At 35.6% G+C, this 25,167-nt stretch overlaps 1 protein-coding gene across 1 annotated transcript; it reads left to right on the top strand.

Annotated features, from left to right (window-relative positions):
• Positions 1–1,122: 1,122 nt before the first annotated feature.
• LOC122021208 (uracil phosphoribosyltransferase-like) lies at positions 1,123–8,025 on the top strand. Its single transcript, XM_042579295.1, has 12 exons — positions 1,123–1,355; positions 1,418–1,507; positions 1,581–1,659; positions 2,090–2,148; positions 3,665–3,742; positions 3,876–3,957; positions 4,333–4,381; positions 4,990–5,051; positions 7,140–7,207; positions 7,286–7,341; positions 7,427–7,474; positions 7,566–8,025. The coding sequence occupies exons 1-12, from the start codon at positions 1,212–1,214 to the stop codon at positions 7,615–7,617; spliced, it is 867 nt and encodes a 288-aa protein (XP_042435229.1). The 5' UTR covers positions 1,123–1,211; the 3' UTR covers positions 7,618–8,025.
• Positions 8,026–25,167: the final 17,142 nt, after the last annotated feature.

Raw genomic sequence — 25,167 nt, forward strand, 5'->3', positions numbered from 1 at the left:
CGACTAGGTTACTTGTTGGGTCACAAGCTATTTTGTAGGTATGTTTAGTAGAACATTGATAGGAGTCTTGGGTTATAGTATCATCGGTAGAAGTCTTATTTGTATTTAAAGGATGGACCGTTCTAATATGTTGCACACTTTGTTTCTGTGCATTTGTGGACGACTGAGTGAGATTCTAGGTGTCTGGATTACATTCGGAAGCGTTGAGTGCTTGAAATTGACTCGAGGCGTCCGGAATCCCACGTAGTCACCCACAGATATGCACAAGTAAGGTGTGCAACATATCAAAACTTTATATATATATATATATATATAGAGAGAGAGAGAGACAGAGAGAGAGAGAGAGAGACAGAGAGAGAGAGATAGATGCTTTTTTTAGACTTGATACTATATCCTAACCTCTAAATTCTAAAACCAAAACCCTAGTAGTTAAACCCAAAGTTCCACTACCACACAGGCACTCCCCTCTATCGCGTATGCTAGGCGCACATAAGAGGCGCCCAACATATCACTTCTCTCTATATGCAAATCGACTAATCTGGAAGGTGATTGGTCTGCCCCCCATAGAAATTTTCCACTACTCACTCGGGGAAATCCGAGAAGCACAGATAGGTCCTGACAAATGATTCAACATCACGAGTGGTTCAAACATGCGTATGAAATGTCTGACTTGTGTTTCAAACCCTAATTGTAGGGAAGTCCGTTCTACTTTTTACCATCGCATAGTGTCTCGGGGTCGTTATACTAATTTTATTGTAGTTATTATAATAAACTATGATAATTTTTTCCTTGAAGTGCTCAATTGGTTAAAGGATGATAAATTTATTACAATGGGACAAAAATCAATTCTTGACGGATACATGCTCTCTGGAAAAATAATCTTCCTACCTCCTAACCATTTGATGATTAATTATAAGCTCACATAATTTAGAGATAAATTATAAGGGAGATATGAATGAGTGTAATTATGATAAAAATATTTTTAGGAGAATTATGTGTTGATGCTATTTTGACTTTTATTTTATTTTTTTTAAAAAATCTCTTGATTTTTACTTAAATAAATAAATAATCAGTGTACAGGGTGAAAATGAAATTGAACTCTTTAAAAACCTGGCTTCCATCTCTATCTCTTATCGTTACTTTCCTCCCTCGAGATTCAAGATCCGATACTGCTACTGAGCACAGAGTCCTGAAGCTGCTTGCCTCAGTTCATGGCTGGAAGCATCGCTTCGCCACTTCAATTCCCACCCGATGCGCGGCTCCTGTCGGCGGCACAGTCCCGCCAACATGTCGCTGTCCGATCTCACCGCCTCCTCTGCCTCCCCGCCGCTACCGTAGCAGCTCCTCCCCTCCGGGTACTCCCCTCTTTCCCCTCCCCTAACCCTATATTATCTAACGGCGATCCGCCCTGCCCAAGGTACCGATCCGGCGGCGACTAGCTGGCCGCTCGGCCGCCAGCTCCGACACGGCGATGGGAGGGAAGACCGTCTCCGATGATAGAATGCTGGTTGGATTCTTGCCACGTATTCTTATCCAGTTATTCCTTATTGTTTGTTTCTCTGATTTGTGTTTGGGCATAGGTCTTTGTTCCTCCGCATCCATTGATCAAGCACTGGGTCTCTGTTCTCAGGAACGAGCAGACGCCTTGCGCAATCTTTAGTGCGTAACTCTTGACACTACTTAATATTCTGTTAACTCTCTTAAGTTGGTGACGAGGTAGCGTGCGTTGGATTCGCTTCTTGGTAATCTTGGGTTTGTTGCCTCGGCTTTCTCAGTTACCTAATGATTGTCCAATCTCCCTTTGACCTACATGGTATTTTGTACTACTAAAGACACGACACTCTTCATATCATGATTATTGGTGCTCGTAGTCTAAAGTTGAAAATTGTATTTCTGTTATCCAAACCTATTGAGAATCTATAACGTGTACTTATTTTTCAGTTCTATGAAGCATATTACACACAATCTTAATTCGTAGGTTTTATTTAACAAAAGTCAGTAAACAAATACAATATCTGCATCTTGTTTACTTGAAACATGGTTAATGTAATAGCTGCTAATTGCATCTTGTTAAATGCTATTTACCTAGGGAATGCCATGGCTGAACTCGGGAGGTTACTTATATATGAAGCAACGAGAGACTGGTTGGTAAGCTATAATATTTTTAGCTACTTGTTCTGTAGCTGTTGGTAATCATTTATGGTCAATCTATAGTCTAGCTGGAATTATTTCCATGTACTGAGATACTATCAAAACGCTATTTATCATTTCTAGATGCTGGTACCTATCTATATTTTTTTTAAGAGCACAAGGCATTTTATCTGAAATCTTAACTACATATAGACTACCATCATCTCAAATTAACAAGTACTTCTCTCTTCTCCTATCAAACTTTCGAGGTTGGCCTTCTGTTGTGGTTATTATATAAATCTAATATTTTCTTTTCAGGATAAATAGGTGTCTATTCTGTTCCTTCAAACCTTATGGTTGCTCCAAGTGCTTCATCTCCATTTCCATTTTGATACTTTTGTTCTTTTACTGGTTAAAGCATCATTTCTAAAAATTAGCTTCAGCTAAATAGGTGTTGAATCTTTTCCCTCAAACCTATGGATGCACCAAGTGCTCCATCTCCATTTCCATTTTGATATTTTTCTTCTTTTACTGGTTAAAGCATCATTTCTAAAAATTAGCTTCGGCTAAATAGGTATTGATTCAACTATTCTTTTCTTTCCTTGAATCTTAGGGTTCCATCTTAATGTTGTTGTCTATTATGGTTCAAAGTACCATTTCTTGAGCCATATATTAATGTTTATATCCATAAAAGACTCAATCTCTAACATGCATTTGATATAGTGCCCTTCATATCCATTTCCATATTAATTTTGTTCTCCATTTATGGTTCAAGGTACCATCTCTTGAGCCATATATTGAGGTTTATTCCCATAAATATTCAATCTATGACATGCATTTGATATAGTGGAGTGATACTACTATAATGTTGTTTGTAAGCTTTTGTAGCTAGTTTGCGGTGTCCATAAAAGTGCTTTTGGAAATCCGTTCCTTTGGAAATCCGTTCCAATAAAATAAATGGTGTCATGGATAGTCATATATGTTAAGAATGCTTATTTCTATCTTTTGTATTAGGAGAAAGGAAGGAATGGATCTCACCCTAATTAGTGATAAATGCTGAATTTGATCCCAAGGTGGTCTTTTATATCAATCACTCAAAACATATGATTAGCATATTTTGTCCACTGGTATATTGTTAATTTTTTCAAGAAAAAAAGGCCTTCCCTGTGCAAAATGCCTCTACTACTTTTAGGTTTGGGAAAGATCAATGCACTAGCTCATACCTTTTCATAGAAAAAAGAATAATTTTTAGTTATCCCTGATCACCCAGGGCATGCTCAAGCAACCTCACCATTGTGCCTTGGCTAGAAAATTTATTGTTTGAGGTTTTCTTCCTTTGACACTGTATGCATGACAACAAAACCTCTATAGCAGAATCATAATTTCACCAATGTTGTTGGCTTTCAATGCCCTTGTAATAGTTAATACTTTACAAACTAATTCGCCATTCTATAATCTGTACTTGGTAAAAGGATGATTGTATGCCAAAGTTTAATGTGATATGCAAACTTTAATTACTCTTTTTTCCTTGCAGCCTACAGTCAGTGGGGAGATAGACTCACCAATGGGTGAAGCTGCAGTTGAATTTATCGACCCACGTGAACCTGTGGCGGTGTGGATATTGTTATATAACTTAGTTGATTGATAACATGATAAGATTGTCTAATATCATTTATTTAATCTTAGTTCTTTGTCTCATAACCTTTGTATTTCTATATTATAAATGCACATTCTTTGCCTATCAGATTGTCCCTATTTTGAGAGCTGGTCTTGCATTGTCAGAGCATGCCTCAACAGTTTTGCCAGCAACGATAACATTCCACCTTGGTGAGGAGAGAACTTATTGATTTAAATGTTTATGGAGACTGTTTCCTTACACTATGCATTCTATTACCTTTCTAACTGCAGAAACTTATTTGAGAGTCAATTGATATTTTACAGATATTAGTAAATGGAAAAAAAAAAAAAAACTTTTGACACTTCTTTAGACATGGAAATCAGCTACTGGGTTGTCATCTCTAAGCATTCTGTGATAATTTTGGTGTTTTGAATATTCATATAAAGTACTAAAAGTAATTCTAAAATTTGACCAGTTTATATATGTGTACATATATGTACTTCTGATTTTGTATTATGACCTGTCTGGACTAACACCACTGTTTTTGCTATCTGTATTATGACCTATTTGTTTCTGAAATTAAGGTTTGCGGAGGGATGAGACCACTCTAGAGCCTTCAATATATCTGAACAAGTAAGAGCCACTGTATTGTGTTGTGCCGATGAAACATCCATTCTCATTTATCTATTTTTCCTGCTATTCTTCCCTCTTATATAATCTCTTTCTGTCTATAGATTTCACTCTTTTTTAAGATTTGTTTTTGGTTGTCCGTTGCATCTTGCATGCACAGTTCTTTTAATTTCTTTAGTCTCCAACAATGATGGTGACAGGCTTTAACTCCTTACATTAACTCTCAAGTATACTCCTGATTCAAGAAAATTTGATGTGGCAATTTGGAACTTGAAAATCTATTGTGTTTGAATGCTATAGGCTTTTAATACTTTTAACTTTTAAGCATCCATTTTTAGCGTTTGCATCCACTTTTGAGCTTGTTATGTGAAAATCTATCTTAATACTCTCTAGTATCCTTGATGTAGGCATATGGTTCCTTTGTTAACCTCCCAGTAAGCAGAAATCTGCTTGCTTGTGTTTTTTGTTGGTATAGAATTGTGGAGCTTTTCACATTACAAAATCTGAAGGTCATTGTGTGACTAATATCATGTAGTTCAGATGGATGTCATGACAGCCTAAAGAACTAAAATTTCGTGGTAATGAAACTCTTCCATTGTGTTTTTTTGCAGCTTGCCTGATCAGTTTCCAGAGGGGTCACGCATACTCGTCTTGGATCCTATGCTTGCAACTGGTATGATTCCTTTTCTTAGTGCATTATTTTTTGCTGGTCATGGTGTTATTCATGTAGCATTTATCTCCTAACAACGTGGCATTGCTCTGTGTGGTGGCTTGTCTATAGAAAAATTCATTTTTTTTTTAAAATCTTTCTATGTAACAAACATTATTCAAATTAGGAACCCATTGGATAACTAGTACATCTTGCTTTTCTACTTTATACTTGGTTTCCATTGGACTGGAAATTAAATCTAAGAGTGTTTGGTACGGTAGAATGCAATTGAATGGAATTGAAATAAGATTAGGAATGGAATAAATTAAAATTAAGAGGGAACAATGATTCATTCTATTCATTTGTTTGGTTGTAATTAATTAATGGAATTCTATAATATAGAATTATTCATTTTATATTTGACCCCTTTAGTTCATCTAATTCTTCTTTGTCATTATGACTTGCTTGTCCTATATGGTCTTTTAGTGTGCCCAATTTTTCTCATCTTTTGGACACACCTAGCTCAGTCAATCTACCAAAGGTGCTCTTTTGATCTGTTCGCTCAGCACATCCAACCTAGTTCACTTGGTTCACCCGACCCAATCAATCTGCTCAACCAACTGCTAGTCTGCTTGGCTTGTGCAGTCTGCTCAGTCCAATTGGTAATCTACATTTGATAAATATGATTGGCTCAACTAGTCTATTTGATAAATCCAAAGTCTTCGACCTTCAAATCAGGTCTGCAGGCTTTGGATCAAATGTTTCCACTGCAAATGAACTTCCCTTGGGTTTAGAGACAACACATAGGCAATATCAGGGCTTGTCTTATTTGATAGATCCAATAATGTTCAAATGCTGTGATAATACTTTTTTTCTTGGTTCACTGGTGGTGCATCATCTTTTATTCAATGAATATCGATATCATAAGAAGCTAATACTAGAGAATAATCAGAAATATCAAATTTATCCAATACCTTTTCCATATAGTGAGATTAAGATAGAGATACTGAATTATAAGTCCTAGGGTCACGACAGTTTTACCTAGATCCTTCATATCAAAAGATATGACAAAAACATCTTGATATCATCAATCAAATCAAGATCAGGGGTTAGAATGAGAATATCATTGACATTTAGATAAATAAGATTAAATATGTCACCCACCTTTTTGCTATAAAGGGTTTATCAATTCGTATATTTAATTTGAAAACCAAAGGATAAAATAATATAGTCAAATTTTTTGTGTTGCTATCGGGGTGATGCTTAGCTGAATCATAGAGATCAAATTAGTTTGCTACTTTCTTTTATTAACTTGATAAAACCTTTAAGTTGCTCTGTGAGATCTCTTCATATAGGTCATCATGGAAAAAGGTATTCATTCACGTCTATCTGATGCACTCAAAAAAGAAATTGAAAATTATGGATGAAAGCAAGGAGGAGTTGGATAATGGCTATACGAGAAGATAAAGCAAGTAGGACTCAGATAGTGGCTATACAAGCAACTAGTGAATAGATGTCAAAATAATCAAACCCAACTTTTGATAAAAACCTTGAGCAATTAATCATGCCTTGTATGCTTCCATTGCCCCATCAGTCAAATATTTTCATCAAAGATTCATTTGCATCCTACATGTTTGTTTCCAAGAGTAAATCAGTGAGAATCCAATTATTATTGTTCATTTCATATTTATTTGCCTCCTTCCAAAATAAACTAACATCAAAGAAAAGTTAACCTTGGTGTGCTTTAAAGCAAAAAATACACACCACAGGCAACTTTTTGGATCATATAGAGTATTTTCGCTCCAATGCTAAATGATGAAAAATCATGTCCCTAGTTGATCAGAGGGATCGTACCCCTAATCATATGGTTTCATGGTTCAATCATTTGGATCAAAGATATGAAGAAGAGGAAGAAAGGCTCACAAAACTTCACATGGGGTTCCATCAATTGTGTACATCTTTTTATCATTCTCTCCCCTCTTTCAAGTTTCTCATCGAAGTAATCAAGCCTTTTTTTAACAGACTGCCAGTGGCCGTTTTCTAGTGTATTGAAGCACTTCAAATGTAAATGAGCCTCTGTGCCATCATTTATAATGTAATTCTGTGATACAGGTGGTACTATAGTTGCTGCTATTGACTTGTTAAAAGACCGTGGAGTCAACAACAAGCAAATGAAAATAGTTGAGTGCACAACCCTCCCATCTTTTCAGTACCATATTTTATCTTAGTTACACTTAATTTCCAAGTGCACTTACCAGATATCCGCTGTTGCTGCACCTCCTGCTCTGCAAAAACTCAGCAAGAAATTTCCTGGGTAACTAAACTCAGCAACTGAACAAAACATTTCTTTGCCAGTTTGGTGAAAAACTGACTAATAGTGCTGTTTGTTTTTTCTCCAGGCTCCACGTGTATTCCGGAATGCTAGATCCTATTGTAAATGAGAAAGGGTATGCCTCTGATCCTTGTCGGCTCCATAAAATTCGTCCCAAGCTCTCCATGAACTCAACTGTTTGACAGACAATTGCTTTGAATTACCAGGTTCATAATCCCAGGCTTAGGGGATGCTGGTGACCGTAGCTTTGGTACCTAGAACTTTGCATGCCACGGTTCCTCTTATCCTTTCTAGATTTCGTCACACTTTTACCTGAGATTTATGAAGGTAATCTTTTTGAAGGCTTGGAAGAGATTTTTGTTCTAAGAGAACGATTAATGAATCGTTTTGAGAAAAGTTCATTCGGTATTTTGAAGAATTAGACTTTTGCATTGTAAAAATTGCAAACTATACAGCCCGTGAACACGAAAAGAGGCTTGCTAAGGCTAAGAGTTAATAGCTCTCGCGCATTGATATTCACATGGCACGTCACAAATATTATCTTTTTAATATTTTTATTTATAAAATTTGTAAATTGACATTAAATTTCTGCGGTTATAACTTTAGATATAGGTCATCTTGTTCAACTTTTAGCTCATGGCAAAAGAGTTAGGATTTTCATTGAAATACTGGTTATCTCCTTCCTCTCCTTTTTTACTTATGTTTTAGAATGCTGCAAGAAGGTGTTGTAAAGATATGTTGAGTATTTGTCTTTTATCCATAGTAGTTTCTAAGAACTAGCAGTTTAAAAACAATTTCGAGTGCACTTTAGTGCTTAATTTTGAAGAAGAACACTACCCTGAAAGTGGACAATTCTGAATATGATGTTAGTTTTTAAAAGTTAGCACCACTTAATTTTTAAAAAATAGAGAAGTCAGACTAATGTGGTTCAATGTTTGTCTAAAAAATCAACATCGTTATGGTAGTAATATGAAAATTAGCACCATCCTAACATATTGATTAAGATATAGAAGTTAGAAGACATAGTATTATATCAATGTCAAAATCTTAGAATCATTATTTGTGCATATGTATATTTGTTTATTTATGTTAATAATGTATATTTGGAATAATTCTAGTTATCAGTTGATGTTGACTATAAACTCCAATGGACTAGTGTTTTAGGTCATTATAATGGTTTTTTGGTCATCCAACAATGAAAGGAAAGGATTCTGGATCTATTTGTTTACATGATCGACACAAAGTGATCATTAAATAATCCCCTTTTATTATTTTTTTGGACATACAAGATATTCAAAAAATTTATAGTCTACTAGTAATATATTTCAAAGTTGAGATTCAATATCTCAAACTTTTATATTTTCAGGTACATTTTCTAGTTTTGAAAGTTAGAAACACATAATAGAAAACTAATCATTTTAAATTTTTAGGTGTCTCAGTTGCTTTCACTAGAAGAAATGTATCTCTATTGCTTGGTATTTCAGATAGAGGTGTTTCTGTTCCTATGAACTCAACTAATACATTGAGTGACCTCTTTCATGCTCACTTTTTTAATAAAAAAGAATCTATTAGATTAAGAATTGAGGAGTTGCTTAAACTCTATTCTCATAGAGTTGAAGTAGATGATGATGTTTTAGTATTTTGTAAATTATACATTTTGTATATATTTATTTGTGTGTTATTTTCTTCTAGTACATATTAGGTTCCATTAAGTCTTATAGATATTGTAGATGATTTTAAAAATCAAGGTAGATTCAATTGGGTTGAAGTGATTCATCAATTTTTTGCTCTCCAATTACATACCATCGGAGATCTTTTTCATCAAGCCAGACATATCAAATGACTACTTCAGTTCAATACCTAAAGGGATTTGCTAGTTTTTACCTGTAAGTTTTTTTTAATGGTAAATGTAATTTTTTATATGGACATTATTATGTAAGTAAGATTTCGTATAATGAAGCGGGTATAGTTTTTGGAGCATGTCCAAATCCAAAAACTATATAATATTGAACGTGAACAAATAAATAAGTAGAGTTATACTTCTTCACATATTAGTAAGAGAAAATATCGAAGACTATTAACTAACTTTCATTTGTAATTTCTAAATAATTATTTTTAATTTGATAGATTATTAGTGAACTAGTCCCTATCCTAAGATACATTGGTAGAAAATCTCCTTTCGATAATACTCCACATTCATTAGAGACATAATCGTTATATGATATAAAAGCTAGATGTCCAGGTGATAGTGAATATCCTAATTGTATTATTCATCAGAACTGAATCAAAAAGCTAACAATGGAGAACATACAATTAAATGAAAGGGTGAAAAAATTATTTAGAATAATAGAAAAGCATAGCGTCTTGGCTGAATCAAGCAACCCTGTAGTGGATCCTCATTCTGAACTAATTGCTTCTGACTAACCAAGTAAACACTGCTATCTTCTAATAGTTAGTTAGCAATTAACGGTTAAACAGTTAAGGACAATTTATAGTTGACTAGATTATTTTAAAAATAAGCTCAAATTCAGGGGAGGATTAATAATTCAACAAATTCATTTTATTTTTTTAATAAATTATCATATGTTTTAAAAAATTAAATCCTTTAATTTTTTTAATAAAATAATTTTAAATGTTATAACACAGTATTTTAATTTTTTCCTTTACATAACTGTAACTTTAAATCCTTTAAGTTTTTTTTTTAAAATTTAGCATTTTCAATATTTTCTTTAAAACTTTAAAGTTTTTAAAATTAGTAGGTTTTTTTAAAGTATTTATATCCAGCATTTTAAAGGTTCGAAAACACTTTGAAAGATCTGTTTTACAAAATATCTTGAAAACACCATGAAAAAGTTTTTGAAAAGATTCTTTTCAAAATTTTTTTTTTTGTTAATAAGTTGTTTTCTTTATCATTTTGAGGTACTAAAAGGGTTTCAAAATTATCTCTGAACATATTTTAACATATGTTATCAAATTTTTTAAATATTATAGTTATCATATTTTTTTTTCTCCCTCAAAGTAATCCTGTGAATTATTGTATTATAAATGTTTTTTTTTACTTTCCCTAGAATTTTTTTTTATATCTATTCATGTTTTTTTTATGAATGTCAAATGAGGAGAGTTAAAGGGTTAAGTTGAAACAAATCAAAATCTGAAAAACTTAACCATATCATGTGTCTATTTATGATTGCATGTTTTCCCCTAACTTAACTCAAGTTGTTATTACATCAAAAAGGGGGAGATTGTTGGTGCGGTTTGCACTAACAGTCTAACTCGGATTTTGATGAATGACAAGTAAGTTAGGTTAGGTCTTTTTATGATCTAACCATTTGATTAAGTGTGCAGGAAATCCGGCTAGGTCGACGGGCCGACCAGATAGTTGGTACGAAATCTAGCTAGGTCGACGGGCCGACCGGATAGCTGGTATGGAGTCCAACTAGGTCGACCGGCCGACCGGATAGTTGGTACGAAGTCCAGATAGGTCGACGAGCTGACCGGATAGCTGACATGAAATCCCGACAGGTTGACGGGCTAACTTGATGTCTGGCAAACTGGTAAGTTAACGTAAGTCACTAGAGGAGAGTGACCAAGGGAGGACGCGCCCCAGTAGAAGGGACAGTAGGCGTCGGTCCAGTTTAGGTCTATTTGGGATCCCTAAGCTGAAACCTTGACTAGTTCCTGATCCTGGAAGGATAGGAACTAATTACTACTCTGTATAATTATTAAACTGTCATAATACTTATTTTGCAGGGTATTTCTGGATTAACATTGTTTTGTAGGGAAGAAAATTACATTCAGATGAACAATGTCCGATGGCGCATTCGTACTGTTCATAAAATGCATCTTCCATGTCTATGGAAGGCGCATTCCCCAGGATAAAATTTTGGCGTCGCAGCGGATAAGTGTCGAGTTGTTCGGGATCAAACTTGCCTCATTGGAGGCACCTTCCATGCCTTTTATAAGGCAGTCACAAGAAGACATTGTACAACAACTACTATACGAGCTACTACGCGTTCTTTTGAGGTTCTGATTGCTCCGGGCTCCTACTACGACTCTACTGCAAAGCTACTGCCCCCGACGACTGCTCCGAGGACTTCTGATCACAGTCGACAACCGACATCGACATGAGCGTTCCCACTTCGATCCCCAAAGTGTCGGTAAATTTGTTCGTGTAATTAAATACTGCAAAAGGACAAGTGCAGGGTGTTGCACTTGTTCTAACTTTCCTTGTACTTCGATTTCCTCTTCCGGAGGTACTAGAAGAGGTTTATAGTGAATTACCCATCGATAGGTTCGTGGGACCTGCGTCTTGGAGTAGGAGTCGTCGAAGGCTCCGAACCAAGTAAACTACTTGTGTTCCTCTCATGCTAGCTTTTCGTGTTTTTCTTTTCCGTTGTGTTCGCACTCTAATTTTAAAATGTCAAAAAGAGAATTTTTGAAAATCACGTGATTCCCCCCCCCCCCCCCTTTTCACGTGTGTAATCAATCCAATAGGAAGCACCTTTTTATTTAACTCCGACTTCCTTATTATCTAGTGTAAATGCTAATGTTTTTACAAAAGGGGAGTTAATTGATACATATTGTTCGATTCTATTTAGGGGGTTTCCTCATCTAGTAGGTCATATAACAACTCTATATTTTTCAATCAGCTTTATTGTAAGTAATTTAAATTATTAGATAATATATAATGGTTGAACATGTTATATTAATTGGTTACTTATATATCTCTTTGTACAACTATAGTCTACATTAAAAATTTTATGGAAGACTACAACAACACAAATCATAAAAACTAATATGGCAAAGGGAGGGGTTAGGTATATTTTTATACCTATTACCACATGTTATGCACACTTTCACTTGCTATCTATCGACATAAAAGTAATGACTTTTAATCATTACAACTCTCTTGAACATAATGATAAATTATAGTCAGATTTTAAAGCATTGGTGAGAATATAATATTCATGTTTATGTTAGTATTACAGTATAAATTACAGTTTATGTTATTTTTCCATTTCATTCTTATAGGTATTCGAATTAAAAGAATTTTCTTTTGAGAGGTTTGCTACTATTCATCCTGGTTTAAAATATCGCTATCCTTTTGATAAATGAGTCTGTGCCACAGTTGATTGTCCACAATAAGAAGTCAGGTAAGTATAAGAGAGTTGAATATGTAAATTTAACTTAAATTTGAAAATACTAAATTGCTCATGTTATTTATAGTTATGATTGTGGCTTCTTTGTGATGCAATGCAATAGATGTCTGCTATATAATATAAAGATATACTTCAAACAAGCAGACATAAAAAAAATTTAGAATAGATGTATCAATATTAATTTTGAGTGACATATTCTCAATATTTTCAGTTTAATCTTCCATTGTGTTGTAACATGAAAACTTGGATAGGGATTGTAAAGATAATATTGTGTACTTATGTTATTTGTATATTTGTATTTATAAAATATAGCAGAACTATGATTTCATCAGTCTTGTACGATTTCTATATTGTATTTGTAACAATCTTAGTAAATGCGGCATCATAGTAAATGTAATGAAATACTTGTGATTTGGTTGATTTGGTGTTAATAACTTTGTTAATTGAGTATTGAAGGTTATTGTGTATGAAATGTGAAATTTATGCTAAATTGTCATACGAATCAATTTACTGTCAAGCCAAATAGAATACACAATATAATTGGAAAACCCTAGTGTTGATATGGAAAGATAGGCACTAGAATGATGCTAGTATTATGATACCAACACCAGGATCCATGCCACTTGGCACACAACTATAACTTCTCGTAGGATACTCAGAACTATGACTTTACAGTATCTCTACCTTCTTAATACTCATATCTTCCATATCATTGCAAGTTTTAAAAAATCCAAGTAATCTAGGTCTATCAATGGGTGTTGAGCAAAACTCATTAATGGATCTAGGGAACTCAGATCGGACTCATTCTAAGTTCTGTAGGTTTCTGTAGTGCCCTGGAATCCAAGTGTTCCCTCAGTTTTGTGGGTTTATGAAAACCATACCAATGTGGTGCTGATTTTGCAAGACCAGTACCAAGGTTCGTGCCACTTGGCATGCAGCTATAGCTTCTTCTGGGAGTCTCATAACCATGATTGGAGGTCATATATACATTTTAGGTACTCACCCTTCCATCCTATGCCAAAATTTTAGAAATCCATACCCCCTAGGTCAATCAATAGGTATCGATCAAAATTCATTGATGGACCTAGAGGACCCCGATTAGACTCATTCTAAGTCCTATGGGTTCACATGGCTCATGGGAGTCCAAATGTGCCCTTATTTACTATTTTTAGACCTTCCTAGTATTGCTCCAAATGATTTAAATCTTTTTGTTCAAAGTGGTGCTGGTATGAGAAGATCAGCAACAACATGGTGTTGATCTTCAGAAACCAGCACCAAGCTTTGTGATCAGAACCCAAGAGGCCACGTTGGTGTTAGTTTAGGTAGACCAGCACCAACCATAGATTCTTGTGGGAGTCTCATAGTCATGGTTAGAGATCATATATACATTCTAGATACTCACTCCTTCCATCCCATGCCAAAATTTTAGAAATCCAAGTTGTTGGTGCAATCGACTCTAGATTTTGATGTTTGTTTGATAGTATGTTTAATAGAGTCTAGTTAGGTCAAGGTTGACTAGCAAGGGTAGGGTGAGAAGTCTACTGAGTGACTAGTCCTAACTTCGGTTAGGTAAGAAAAGTCCTAACTGCAGTAAGGCAAGAGAAGTCCTAGTCGTGGCTAGACACGGAAAATCTTGACAGATCGTAGAAACCAGGTAGGATTTGGTAGGTCTGGAGGACCTGATATTGAATCCCTGGTGGGCCGATCTGATGCTGAGTCTTGGTGAGTGAAGCTAGATGGTGAAAACCCTAGGGAAGGTAATCCTAGGTCTTGGTAAGTGAAGGTAAGTGGTGAAACCCCTGGGGGAGGTAACCTTAGGTAACGAGAAGCCTTGGAGGACTAAACTCCAAGCAAGTTTGATCGAAAGGTTTCAGGTCGACCACACATGGTCAACCGAACTAATGGATCTTGGTAAACCTAAGTTTAGTTTTATCATAGTATTTTACATTACTATTATTACTGTTGGCTAATTTAGTATTGCAGGAAAAGTCTTAGTGGATCAGGCGATCATACACTAAGCAAAGAAAGTTCAAACATGTCTAGAGGACCAAATATTTGGCAGGTGAGTTGCGGTAAGCAACTGGAGTGGAGCAACGGGGAGGTCGTGTCCTTGGAAGGGACAAACCCTAGGTCGCTGATCCAACTAAAGAAACTGGGAGGTTTCTAAGTTAAGCTCAAGATAGGTCTTACTGTCTTTTCTTACTCATGCAACATTGTACTATTGTGCTAACTTTGTGTTGCATGGATATTTTTTATACTGTGGAACTAACTCTGTTTTGCAGAAATCGAAGGGATCGATCAACCAAACAGGAGGTTCAATCAATCGAACATTAAATGACATTAATGACATGAAGATCGGATCTCGACGAAGAAGGAATGCTAGTTGATCAGTCGACTGATACAAAGATTGGTCGACCAAAAGGATCAGTCTACCGAATAACTTTTTCAATCGACCAAACATAGCTTATAAAAAGACCTCGAGATCTAAGCCAAGACAAGAACTTTTGAGCATCTTTCTACTATTCGTGCTACTACTCTACGCTTCAACTCCATGCAAGCTACGACCCTGAAAAGCTCCGATGATCTTCAACTTGTATTTCATTGTCGGTATATTTACTTTAGCTTGCAAAATACTTGTAAACTTCATTCTACGAATTATAGTGAATTTCCCAACGGTATGATCAAGAACCGCGGGTTTTGGAGTAGGAGTCGACACAGGGTCCGAACCAAGTAACCAACCTTGTCACCTTGTCTATTATTTTTAATTCCACTGCTATACTTTGATACAATAAGAAAATATTTTTAACGAACGAGATTCACCCCTCCCCCCTCATCTATTTCGATCCAACACAAGCCCCCTAGGTCAATCTATGAGTTTCGGTTAAAATCCATTGATGAACCTAAAGGATCTCGATCGGACCCATTCTAAGTCCTATTGGTTTACATGGCTCACTAGAGTCCAAATGTTCTCTCATTTACTATTTTTAAACCTTCCTAGCATTCCTCCAAACGATTTGAATCTTTTGTACATAGTGGTGTTGGTTTGAAAAGATCAACAACAACATGGTGCTAATTAATCTTCAGAAACCGACACCAAGTTTTGTGATCATAACCCAAGAGGCTACGTTGGTGCTGGTTTAGGTCACATTTATTACTACTCCATTTGGATCTCGTAACGTTGGAATAATATATTCCTCTGTTTGAAATGTGTTCGCAACTTCCTCTTGTTGATATGCAATATCTTCCCAACGTCCCTCAATTTTTTCCGTGCTTTCATTTTACAAACAACCCACCAATAAATCTTTTCACGTTTCAAACTAGGATATAAATAATAGAATACTTGAATCACTTATTGTGTCAATACAAATGGTGCATATCTCTTATAGAATATCTTATGATTTTTTTCAACCAAATTATATCGTGGATGCATTTTTCATCCCTCTAATAGGGTCAAACCAATGGCATATAAATAAGAAAACTCCCATTTCTAGGGCAAGGTATTCTACCTCTATAATTTCATCCAGCAAATCATAAAAATCATTGCCTACATCTCCATCATTGGATGAGTGAACACATATCTCACTATTCATTGTAGTCTTTCCCATTCCATATTCTTGAGTATGAAAATTATATCCACTTATGAAATATGTTGGGCAAGTGCATACCAATGCATTTGGACCTCATGACAGATGACATAGTAATTCTTGCTCAAGGTGAGCTTGATTATCATGAACCTAAAGTCAAATAAATATGTTTAAAAATCTGCATATGTGTAAACCAAATTTAGATTGTCTACTTATATATGATTTAAATTATGGTGCAATCTCTTATTTACATAAGCGATCAAACTCGTGTGTTGTCATTTCAGAATATAAGTTTTAGAAAATCTTATCACAAAAAAATTATAACACGAATAATTTACAACATAAGAAATACACAAAAATAAAAAATATATACTAACTCATAATATGATGATACTTCTAGAAATTTCAGTAAAATATATGTTTGGGCTACTCGTCATTCTTGACCAGTTAAGTATTTTTGCTTATATGGTCCATTTGATCGACCAAAGTACTTAAAAATTGAGAATGAGTTCAAATTATGATCAATAGGACGCTCATCATTTCTTCCCGATCTCCGTCTTTTGCTTTGAACGTGAGATTCAAAATAATATGATACAAAAGTGGTTACTTTATTCACAATGCACGCATTAATAATAGAGGCTTCAACACGTGCCATATTTTTCACTTTTTTCTTTCAAATGATATAAAATCTGATTGTAATATAACAAATTGTATTACATATTAATATATAATAAAATTATTCAATTTATATACGTTCATAATGAAGTATAGGAAATGAAAAATGTATCTTTTAAATGGATACATTAATTGAAAATTAACAGGATCTCCAACATTGACCTTATATGGTAAGTGAACCAAAAGATGTTCTATGAAATCAAAAAATGAGGGTAAAAAATCCTTTCTAAATTACACATAATGATTGAAATATCTCTCTCTAATGTCTCCATGTGTAAATGTATCAAAATTGTTAAGCAAATATCATGAAGGAAAATGTTTAACTCCGTAATGATACCCCATACAAAATTTTGAAAGAGTTCCTTAAAAGTAATAGGAATGAGTCTTTCCATGAAGCTATGACAACCATAACTTTTCAAATCAACCAATTTATATTCCTTCAAATTGACACATCTCCCAAGATTAGAGACATAACTATATAGAAATCTTAATGATTTCAACCATTCACAAACAACACATCTCTAATCCTTATTCAATATGTAAACTACCTTTGGCTTTGATCCTCTACTACTTTCATCGACATCAATAGTCGGTCTTTTATAAAGGAGTCACATATCTTTTTTTTTTTCATTTAGATTGTCTTTTATTTTTCTAGCGATATTCATCACTGTATTTATCACATTATCAAAAATATTCTCAATATACATTGCATCGAGATTATGATGAATCAAATGACTAAACCAATATGGTAAATCTTAAAATATACTTTGTTTAGTCCAATAATATGTATTTTCATATTCATATGTTGTACCATATGACTCTTCAATAATAGATGGAAAGTTAAGCACTTTGTACCAAATCTATTAACCTATTAATCTCAATAGAGGTGTTCTTTCACATCTATTATTAGTGAATTCATCTTTATTCCTTTTGAAATTATGATTTGGTGGTAAAAATTATCTATGATAATCAAAATAACTTGACTTCTTCCCATGCTTCAATCTGATTAACTTTGATCTCTCCATACATATTGGACATCCTAAGATACCGACGATACTCCAATCCAATAGTATACCATAAGTCAGAAAGTTATTTATTGACAAATGAAGAACAACCTTCATTACAAACATCTTATTAGTATGAAAATCGTATGTAGGAAAACCTTTATCCCATAATTGTTTCAGCTCTACAATCAGTGGTTGCATATAAACATCTATTAACTTCTTCAAATTTTACGGGTCAGTCACAACCAATGTTAAAAATATATAAGATTTTTTTATACACATCCCAGGTGGAAAATTATACAGAGTTAAGATAAATAGCCAACAAAAATAATCTCTTTATGATTTTCCAAATAGAGCAAATCTATCAGTATAAAGACCTAACCTAATATTTCGAGTCTCCTTCACAAATTTAGAATATGTTCTATCAAAATTTTTCGACACCTCTACATCCGAAGGATGACATATTAGCTCCTCCTCTATTTGATGATTTGTATGTCAAGTCATGTGTTTAACAATGACCTTTGATATATAAGGCCTTTATAACCCAGGAGTTAAAGACAAATAAAACAACTGACTATATGATTCATGTCATTGTTGACTCCTTTTGGTGCTCTTGTATCAAGCTTGATTACAGAATTTACAAGCATCTGCATCTTCATCATCACCCCATTATAGCATATAACCATCCTTGTAAACATCAATTATTTCCACCAGAAGACCTAATTGTTAGGATCGATGGATCAATTAGAGGGGGTGAATAGCCTGCAAATTAAAATTACAACTTCTCTTGCTAACTAAATTTTAGCAAGGGCATATTAATTAATTATAAATAAATAACATAAAAAAAAGTAGGGCTAAGGATTTAATTGGTTACAACCTAAATGTTTGTTAATCCTATAAGAACCCTAGGTTAGTTTTGATGTGATTAACTGAGTTAAGTAAAATCTTATGTATTTGATGTCTTGAGTCTGAGTGTGCAGAGACTTAGGAACACAAGAAGTCGAGCGGAAGACACGAATGAGAAGGATGACATGGAAGGGAGTCAATGGGCTGGGTGCATCCGAGGGATGAGGAGCTGCTGAAGAGTACATCAGTGGGGCAAGAAGGACGTGTGCAGTGCATCCGAGGGATGAGAAGCTGGGATGAAACATGCTTGAGGAGAAGACCCGAATTGAGTTTGGGGGACCTTAACTTTGGATGGATAGAACATCAGCCAAATGAGTGGAACGAGGAATGGTCAATGCTAAGATTGACTATTTGGATGAACAGTGCTCAAGGCATCTCAGATGGAACTGGAGGCGCCTTGAATACCTAGTAGAATAGCTACCACGGAAGAGACTTGAGGCACATCAGTTGACTAGACGTGCCTCAAACGAACAGTAACTGAGGCGCCTCAGACCATCTAGGGGTGCCTCCAATAGCACAGAGTCATTGCATAGCTGTTGCAACGTAGATAAAATTTTATCCACATGGTGATGCCCTGGATGACATTGGAGGTGCCTCCAATGCCAATCATCAATGGTCACTTGTGACTAGAATACTATAAATAGCACCTTAGAGCTAGAAGTTCAACAACACACTCAGTATTCATTTTCTATAATCAAGTTTTGAGTTTCTAACTGTTGTAAGGAGCTTCTCCGCCTCTGACCTTTGTCGAAGAAGAAATTTCTTTTAATGTTTTCCATTATCTTAGATTAATAACCACCTATATTGTAACCAAGTAAATTTTATGAGTCCCTTATTTATTTTAATATTTTTTTAATTAATTAGTGCGTCCTTGCTAAGATAAAAGCAAGAGAGATTCTAATTTCATTTGTAGGCTATTCATCCTCCTTTAGCCAGTCCACTTGATCCAACAAATCCAAGGATGTAGAAAGTGCACTAAGACAACTCCTTTGACAGAGGTCGGAGACAAAGAAACCCCTTACAACAGTTGAAAGCTTACAATGAATTACTAAAGTTAAGAACATGGGCTCTTTTTATAGCCTCATGGTCAAAGTGATTGTTTATTAATGTGGCGGCTTCCAGGGGCCTAGAAGCAATATGAGCGCCTGGACTTGGTCGATGTTGATCCACTTGGCAAGGGTCTGTTCAATGGCTCTAGGCATTCCGATAGCTTGGAAGTGATTCGGGCGCCTGGAGTCTAATGATATAGACTTCGTGTTAATCCACTTCGGCAATGGCTTTATTGACGTGACCGCCCATTCAAGGCCCCTAGAATAGATCCAGATCTGTGGAATCCAAGGGCCTAGAATGGTCAACTAAAAAGTTAACCATTCTTCATTCTAGTTGCTTGGGTGATGCTCCATGTTGGTGAAATTTGCACTAACGGTCTAACTCAGGTTTTGATGAATGATAAGTAAGTTAAGTTAGGTGTTATCGTAGTCTAACCTTGTTATCGAGTGTGCAGAGTTGACTAAACCTAGTCAGAATATTTGATTCCTGATTGATTGAAGACTGGATATATGATTCCAACAAGTCAGGATGTTCGATTCTCGACAGGTTGAAGTCCAGATGTAGGATTCTGGCAAAGGTCGGGATGTGCGATTCCCGATTGGAGAAGATCGGATGTACGATTCCGGTAGGTCGGGATGTTTGATTCCCGAAGTCCATATGTGTGATTTTGAAGGTAACTCTACACCTGGTGAGTAGAGGTAAGTCACTAGAGGAGAATGACTATGTGAGGACACATCCCTGTTCGAAAGGAAAATAGGTGTCGGTCTAATTTAGATCCATTTCAGAAACCTAAATTGAGATCCTGACTAGATCCTGGTCTCAGGAAGACAGGATCTAATTACTACTTATTACTATGATTGTGCTAAACTTTATCTTGCAGCGCTTTCCATGGTATGATAGCCGCATTCGCACTATTTATAGAAGGAGCCTTCAAGGATATGGAAAGCGCCTTCTGTAAGATAAAATTCAAACTTCATCGTAAATAAGGACCGGGTTGTTTGGGATCAGATTTATTAGGTTGGAGGCACCTTCAAGGCTATGGAAGGCGCCTTCCACACCCTTTATAAGGGCATCTCGACCAAGCTTCAAACAACAACCTTCATACGAGCTTCTACACGTTTGTTCGGCTTTCTGACTGCTCAGGCTTGATGTCGCTGCCCTACTACAACTTTGCTATGCCCGACCGCCGTCGAGAAGTCAATCAAACACCGAGATCGAGCTAGCCATCTATAAGAGTGCTTGGTAAAGATAATTTAATTACTGTACTTAATTTCTACAAATAGATGAAGGCGCTGGAATTCCGTTCTGTTTCAATTTTCCTGTACAAAAATTGTACAATTACAAAACTTTTCCTAGCAATCCGCATGTTCGATCAAACATGTGTTTGATCAATCAAGCAAGTTCTTGATAGATCAAAGCACACCTTGATTGAAGTACAAGATCGCTGACCTCTTGTGTTGATATTCCAAAAATGATACAAAGAAAACTAACTAATTACGCAGCAAAATTAAAGAACTAGTTATACATTTTCTTTGTAGCTAAAGACCTCTTGATCTTCTGCCGTATTCCTTTCCTCTTCTTGGATATCATGTGGGTGACGATCTACCAAGACAACACCACTCTCCTTCTATTCTCGGTTACCAAACCGCCGGCTACAAAGGGAAGCTCTAGGATGGGGCACCTTCTAATCTTCTTCATTCTCTTCTTCTTCCTCTTGTTCAACTTCTTCCTCTTCTCCAAGCCACCGACCACCAAGTGATCTAGCAAGGAGGGGCGCCGGCCCTAGCAAGGAGGGGTGGCAGCCCTCAAGAATGAGGGGAGGGGCGTCAGCCCTAGCTTGGGAAGAATGACACTGACCCTAGGTGAAGGTGGCGCCGACCACCAAGGAGGAAGAGGGGAGGTGAGGGGCGCCATCCACAAGGAGAAGGATGTGTGCTGCCGGCCCTAGGAGGAGAGAAGAGAATTATGGAATTAGGAAAATTATGTTTTAGAAGCTACCACCTACTCATTTTTATAAGCTTGCCGTCGGTTACAAAGAAAGAAAAATAATAGAATTCTATTTAGAAAAAATCTCACTTTCTATAACCGAATTCTGTTTAGAAAAAATCTCTCTTTCTACAACCAAGTTAAACCAAACCAAGTTAAGTTAAATCAAACCAAATTAAGTTAAACCAACCCAAGTTAAGTTAAACTAAACCAAGTTAAACCAAATCGAGTTAAACCAAATCAAGTTATGGATGGGTGGATGGGAGACTTTATATAGAGGGTACAACAGGGACCTAGAGGAGGAATTGGTTTAGGCCTCCTAATGGGCTTGGGCTTCCTGTGTTCGACCCGAACACCCAACCCAAGTCAATCAATAATAACTCATACCACTAAAGGGTTATTATTGAACTACCCCACCAATCTCATATTACAATATAGGCTCATTCTTATCATGAGTGCGTTAATCTCCCCATGTTTAAGATATCGTATGTCCGTTAATTAATTGAGTTGCTGACAACTCAATTAATTAACATCTAATTCCAAGAGTAGTGTCACTCAACTTTATTATCATGCCAAACTAAGTCTATTTGCAGGGGTTACATGATAATCCTTATGAGCTCCTCAAGGGGACATCATCAACCTAAATAATTAGGATACAGATTCCTTCTATAATCAACAACACACCATATAAATAATACTATCTCTCAACTCATCGGGCCTATTGATTTAACGAATAAATCTCATCCATTGATAAGTTAAAGAAATAAATACTAAGTATACGCGCTTGTTATTATATAGGGATTAAGAGGATGCACATCCATAATAACAGAGGTTCTGTTCTCTTATATAGTCAGTACAAATCGAATAACATCAAACGGTTCTGCTCAATACACACATAGTGTACTAGTGTAATTTTATAGTCTAGACAGACTAATACCAAAATACACTACAACCGTTCCAATGGTTTGCCCCAATCCATCTTGGTTGTGAGTTACTATTTATAATTTATAAGGAACCGATAACATGATCTTCTGTGTGGCACCACACACCATGTTATCTACAATATAAATTAAATAGACAACTACATTGACATATATATAAATATAAAATGCAGACATTTGACCAAAGTGATTCTTATTTCAAAATATTTCAAAACAGATGTTCATATAAAAGCTAGGCTTATAGTATACATCCCAACAATCTTCCACTTATACTAAAAGACTATGCTGTCATAAATGCTGCCATACATCTGATTCCCATCCCCTCAACATGTCTATCAAAATTTCTCATTGGAAGGGCCTTAGTGAAAGGATCTGCTAGGTTATCTGCTGATGTAATTTTGGCGACAACAACCTCTCCTCGTTTTACGATCTCTCGTATCAGGTGGTACTTGCGCTCAATGTGTTTACTTGCCTTATGAGCTCGTGGTTTCTTCGAGTTTGCTACTGCACCACTGTTATCACAATAAATTGTGATAACTTTGGGCAAATCAGGAATCACATCTAAATCTATCAAGAAGTTTCTGAGCCATACAACTTCTTTGGCTACCTACACTGCCACATACTCAGCTTCCATGGTGAAGTTTGAAACGTATTTCTGCTTAACACTCCTCCATGCTATGACTTCACCTCCCAAAGTAAACACATACCCCGAGGTTGATTTACTACTGTCCCTATCTGATTGGAAGTCTGAATCCGTGTAACCCACAGGGAGCAAATCATCTGCTTAGTAAACCAGCATATAATCTCTAGTTCTTTTCAGGTACTTTAATATATCCTTTACGGCAGTCCAATGTCCCGGTCCTGCGTTACTTTGATATCTGCTGTAACACCCCACCCTCCTCACTACTGGACTGTGAGGGCGGAGCGCTACTGGACTACTAACTTTACTTAATTAGAGTTGTTCACATGTAAAGATCAATACATAAACTCTAAAAACAACTCAAAACATACAATTAACTAGCAGCGGAAGACTAAATGACTCATCTAATACATTCTACTCAACTTTTTGTTAATAAATTCTTATGCTAAATCCCAAAGCTTCTATAGTCCAGACATCACACATCCATCCGCACCTCCTTGTCTCCTTCCTTTGCTATAACTTTTCATTTCCTTTATCTGCAGTAAGAGGAAAATGCAACTATAAGCAAAATTGCTTAGTAAGCGCTATATAACTCACAAAACTCGAATATGCATGTAACTGGAAGAAGTCTAAAACTGAATGCTCAGAAAGAAATACTACTCATACTCATCTACTAATAAAAGAAACAAACATACTGAAATGCTAAACATGTAAAGCTACTCATACTCAGAAAATAGCAAAGAACAGTAAGTTAATCTAAATAACATGCTAGCATAAAAGAAAACTCAGCTTGCTGATTTTAAAACAAAGTGAAACTTAATTCATCTGTTCTAAACTTTTTCTTTAATTCACTTGTTTAAAACTTATTCTTTAATACTATATACTTATGTAAAAATTGCTTTACTTGTTCAAAAACTTATACTTATAATACTTCAAAATAATACTCAACTTCTCGTGGGCCCGGCAACTGTGCTTTTACTTTTATAACGACCCGACCCATTTGGCGACCCTCGGGTCGTCGACCGTCGGTCGTGCCGTTACTACTAGGTTATCTAAACCTAGGGACGACTATGGGAGCCCAACCCAAGGACAACTGAGAGTCTAGCACAGTGTCACTGATAAAAGTAAAATACTTGTTATCTTTTAATACTTCTAATATATAATGCCCGGCATTTTTTTTAGCACCTTGTGTGCTAAATTCCCTAAAGTCTTGACTTTGAGATCTACTTAAGGCCTTGACCTTTTTCTTTCTTTTCTTTATCTTTCTTATACTTTTCTTAAACTCAAAATACTGATAGGGAACTCAAAATTTGTAATTGAAATGCTTAATGAAAAATCTACACTGCAATGCTTAATTAAAATCTGCATTATAAGCTTACATAAAAATCTACACTTATAAGCTTAATTAAAATCTGCACTATAGGCTTAATTAAAATCTGCACTATAAGTTTAAATAAAAATCTGCACTATAAGCTTAATTAAAATCTGCACTATAGGCTTAATTAAAATCTGCACTATAAGCCTAAATAAAAATCTGCACTATGAGCTTAATTAAAATCTGCACTATATGCTTAATTAAAATCTGCACTATAAGCTTAATTAAAATCTGCTTTATAAGCTTAATTAAAAACTGCACTATAAACTTACATAAAAATCTACATATGAGCTTAATTAAAAATCTGCACTATAAGCGCTCATCATGCTTCGAATTCAAGAAGAACAAAGATCCGAAACTACTCCTACTGCAGGCGAGAAGAACTTACCTTGATTCTTGGACTCACAACCGAACAAAAAGGCTTCTAGGACCTTGGCCGGCCGCCGGAGACGGTGCCCTAACTCCCTTTCATTTTCTGCCCGGGCTCC

Source organism: Zingiber officinale, chromosome 9A, assembly GCF_018446385.1.
Source record: "Zingiber officinale cultivar Zhangliang chromosome 9A, Zo_v1.1, whole genome shotgun sequence".
Taxonomy (NCBI): Eukaryota; Viridiplantae; Streptophyta; class Magnoliopsida; order Zingiberales; family Zingiberaceae; genus Zingiber; species Zingiber officinale.

Coding starts and splice junctions, on each gene's coding strand:
- LOC122021208 (XM_042579295.1), top strand. CDS start 1,212: ATGGCTGGAAGCATCGCTTCGCCACTTCAATTCCCACCCGATGCGCGG. Junction 3,958..4,332: donor AACGATAACATTCCACCTTG/GTGAGGAGAGAA, acceptor TCTGAAATTAAG/GTTTGCGGAGGGATGAGACC. Junction 5,052..7,139: donor GGATCCTATGCTTGCAACTG/GTATGATTCCTT, acceptor TCTGTGATACAG/GTGGTACTATAGTTGCTGCT.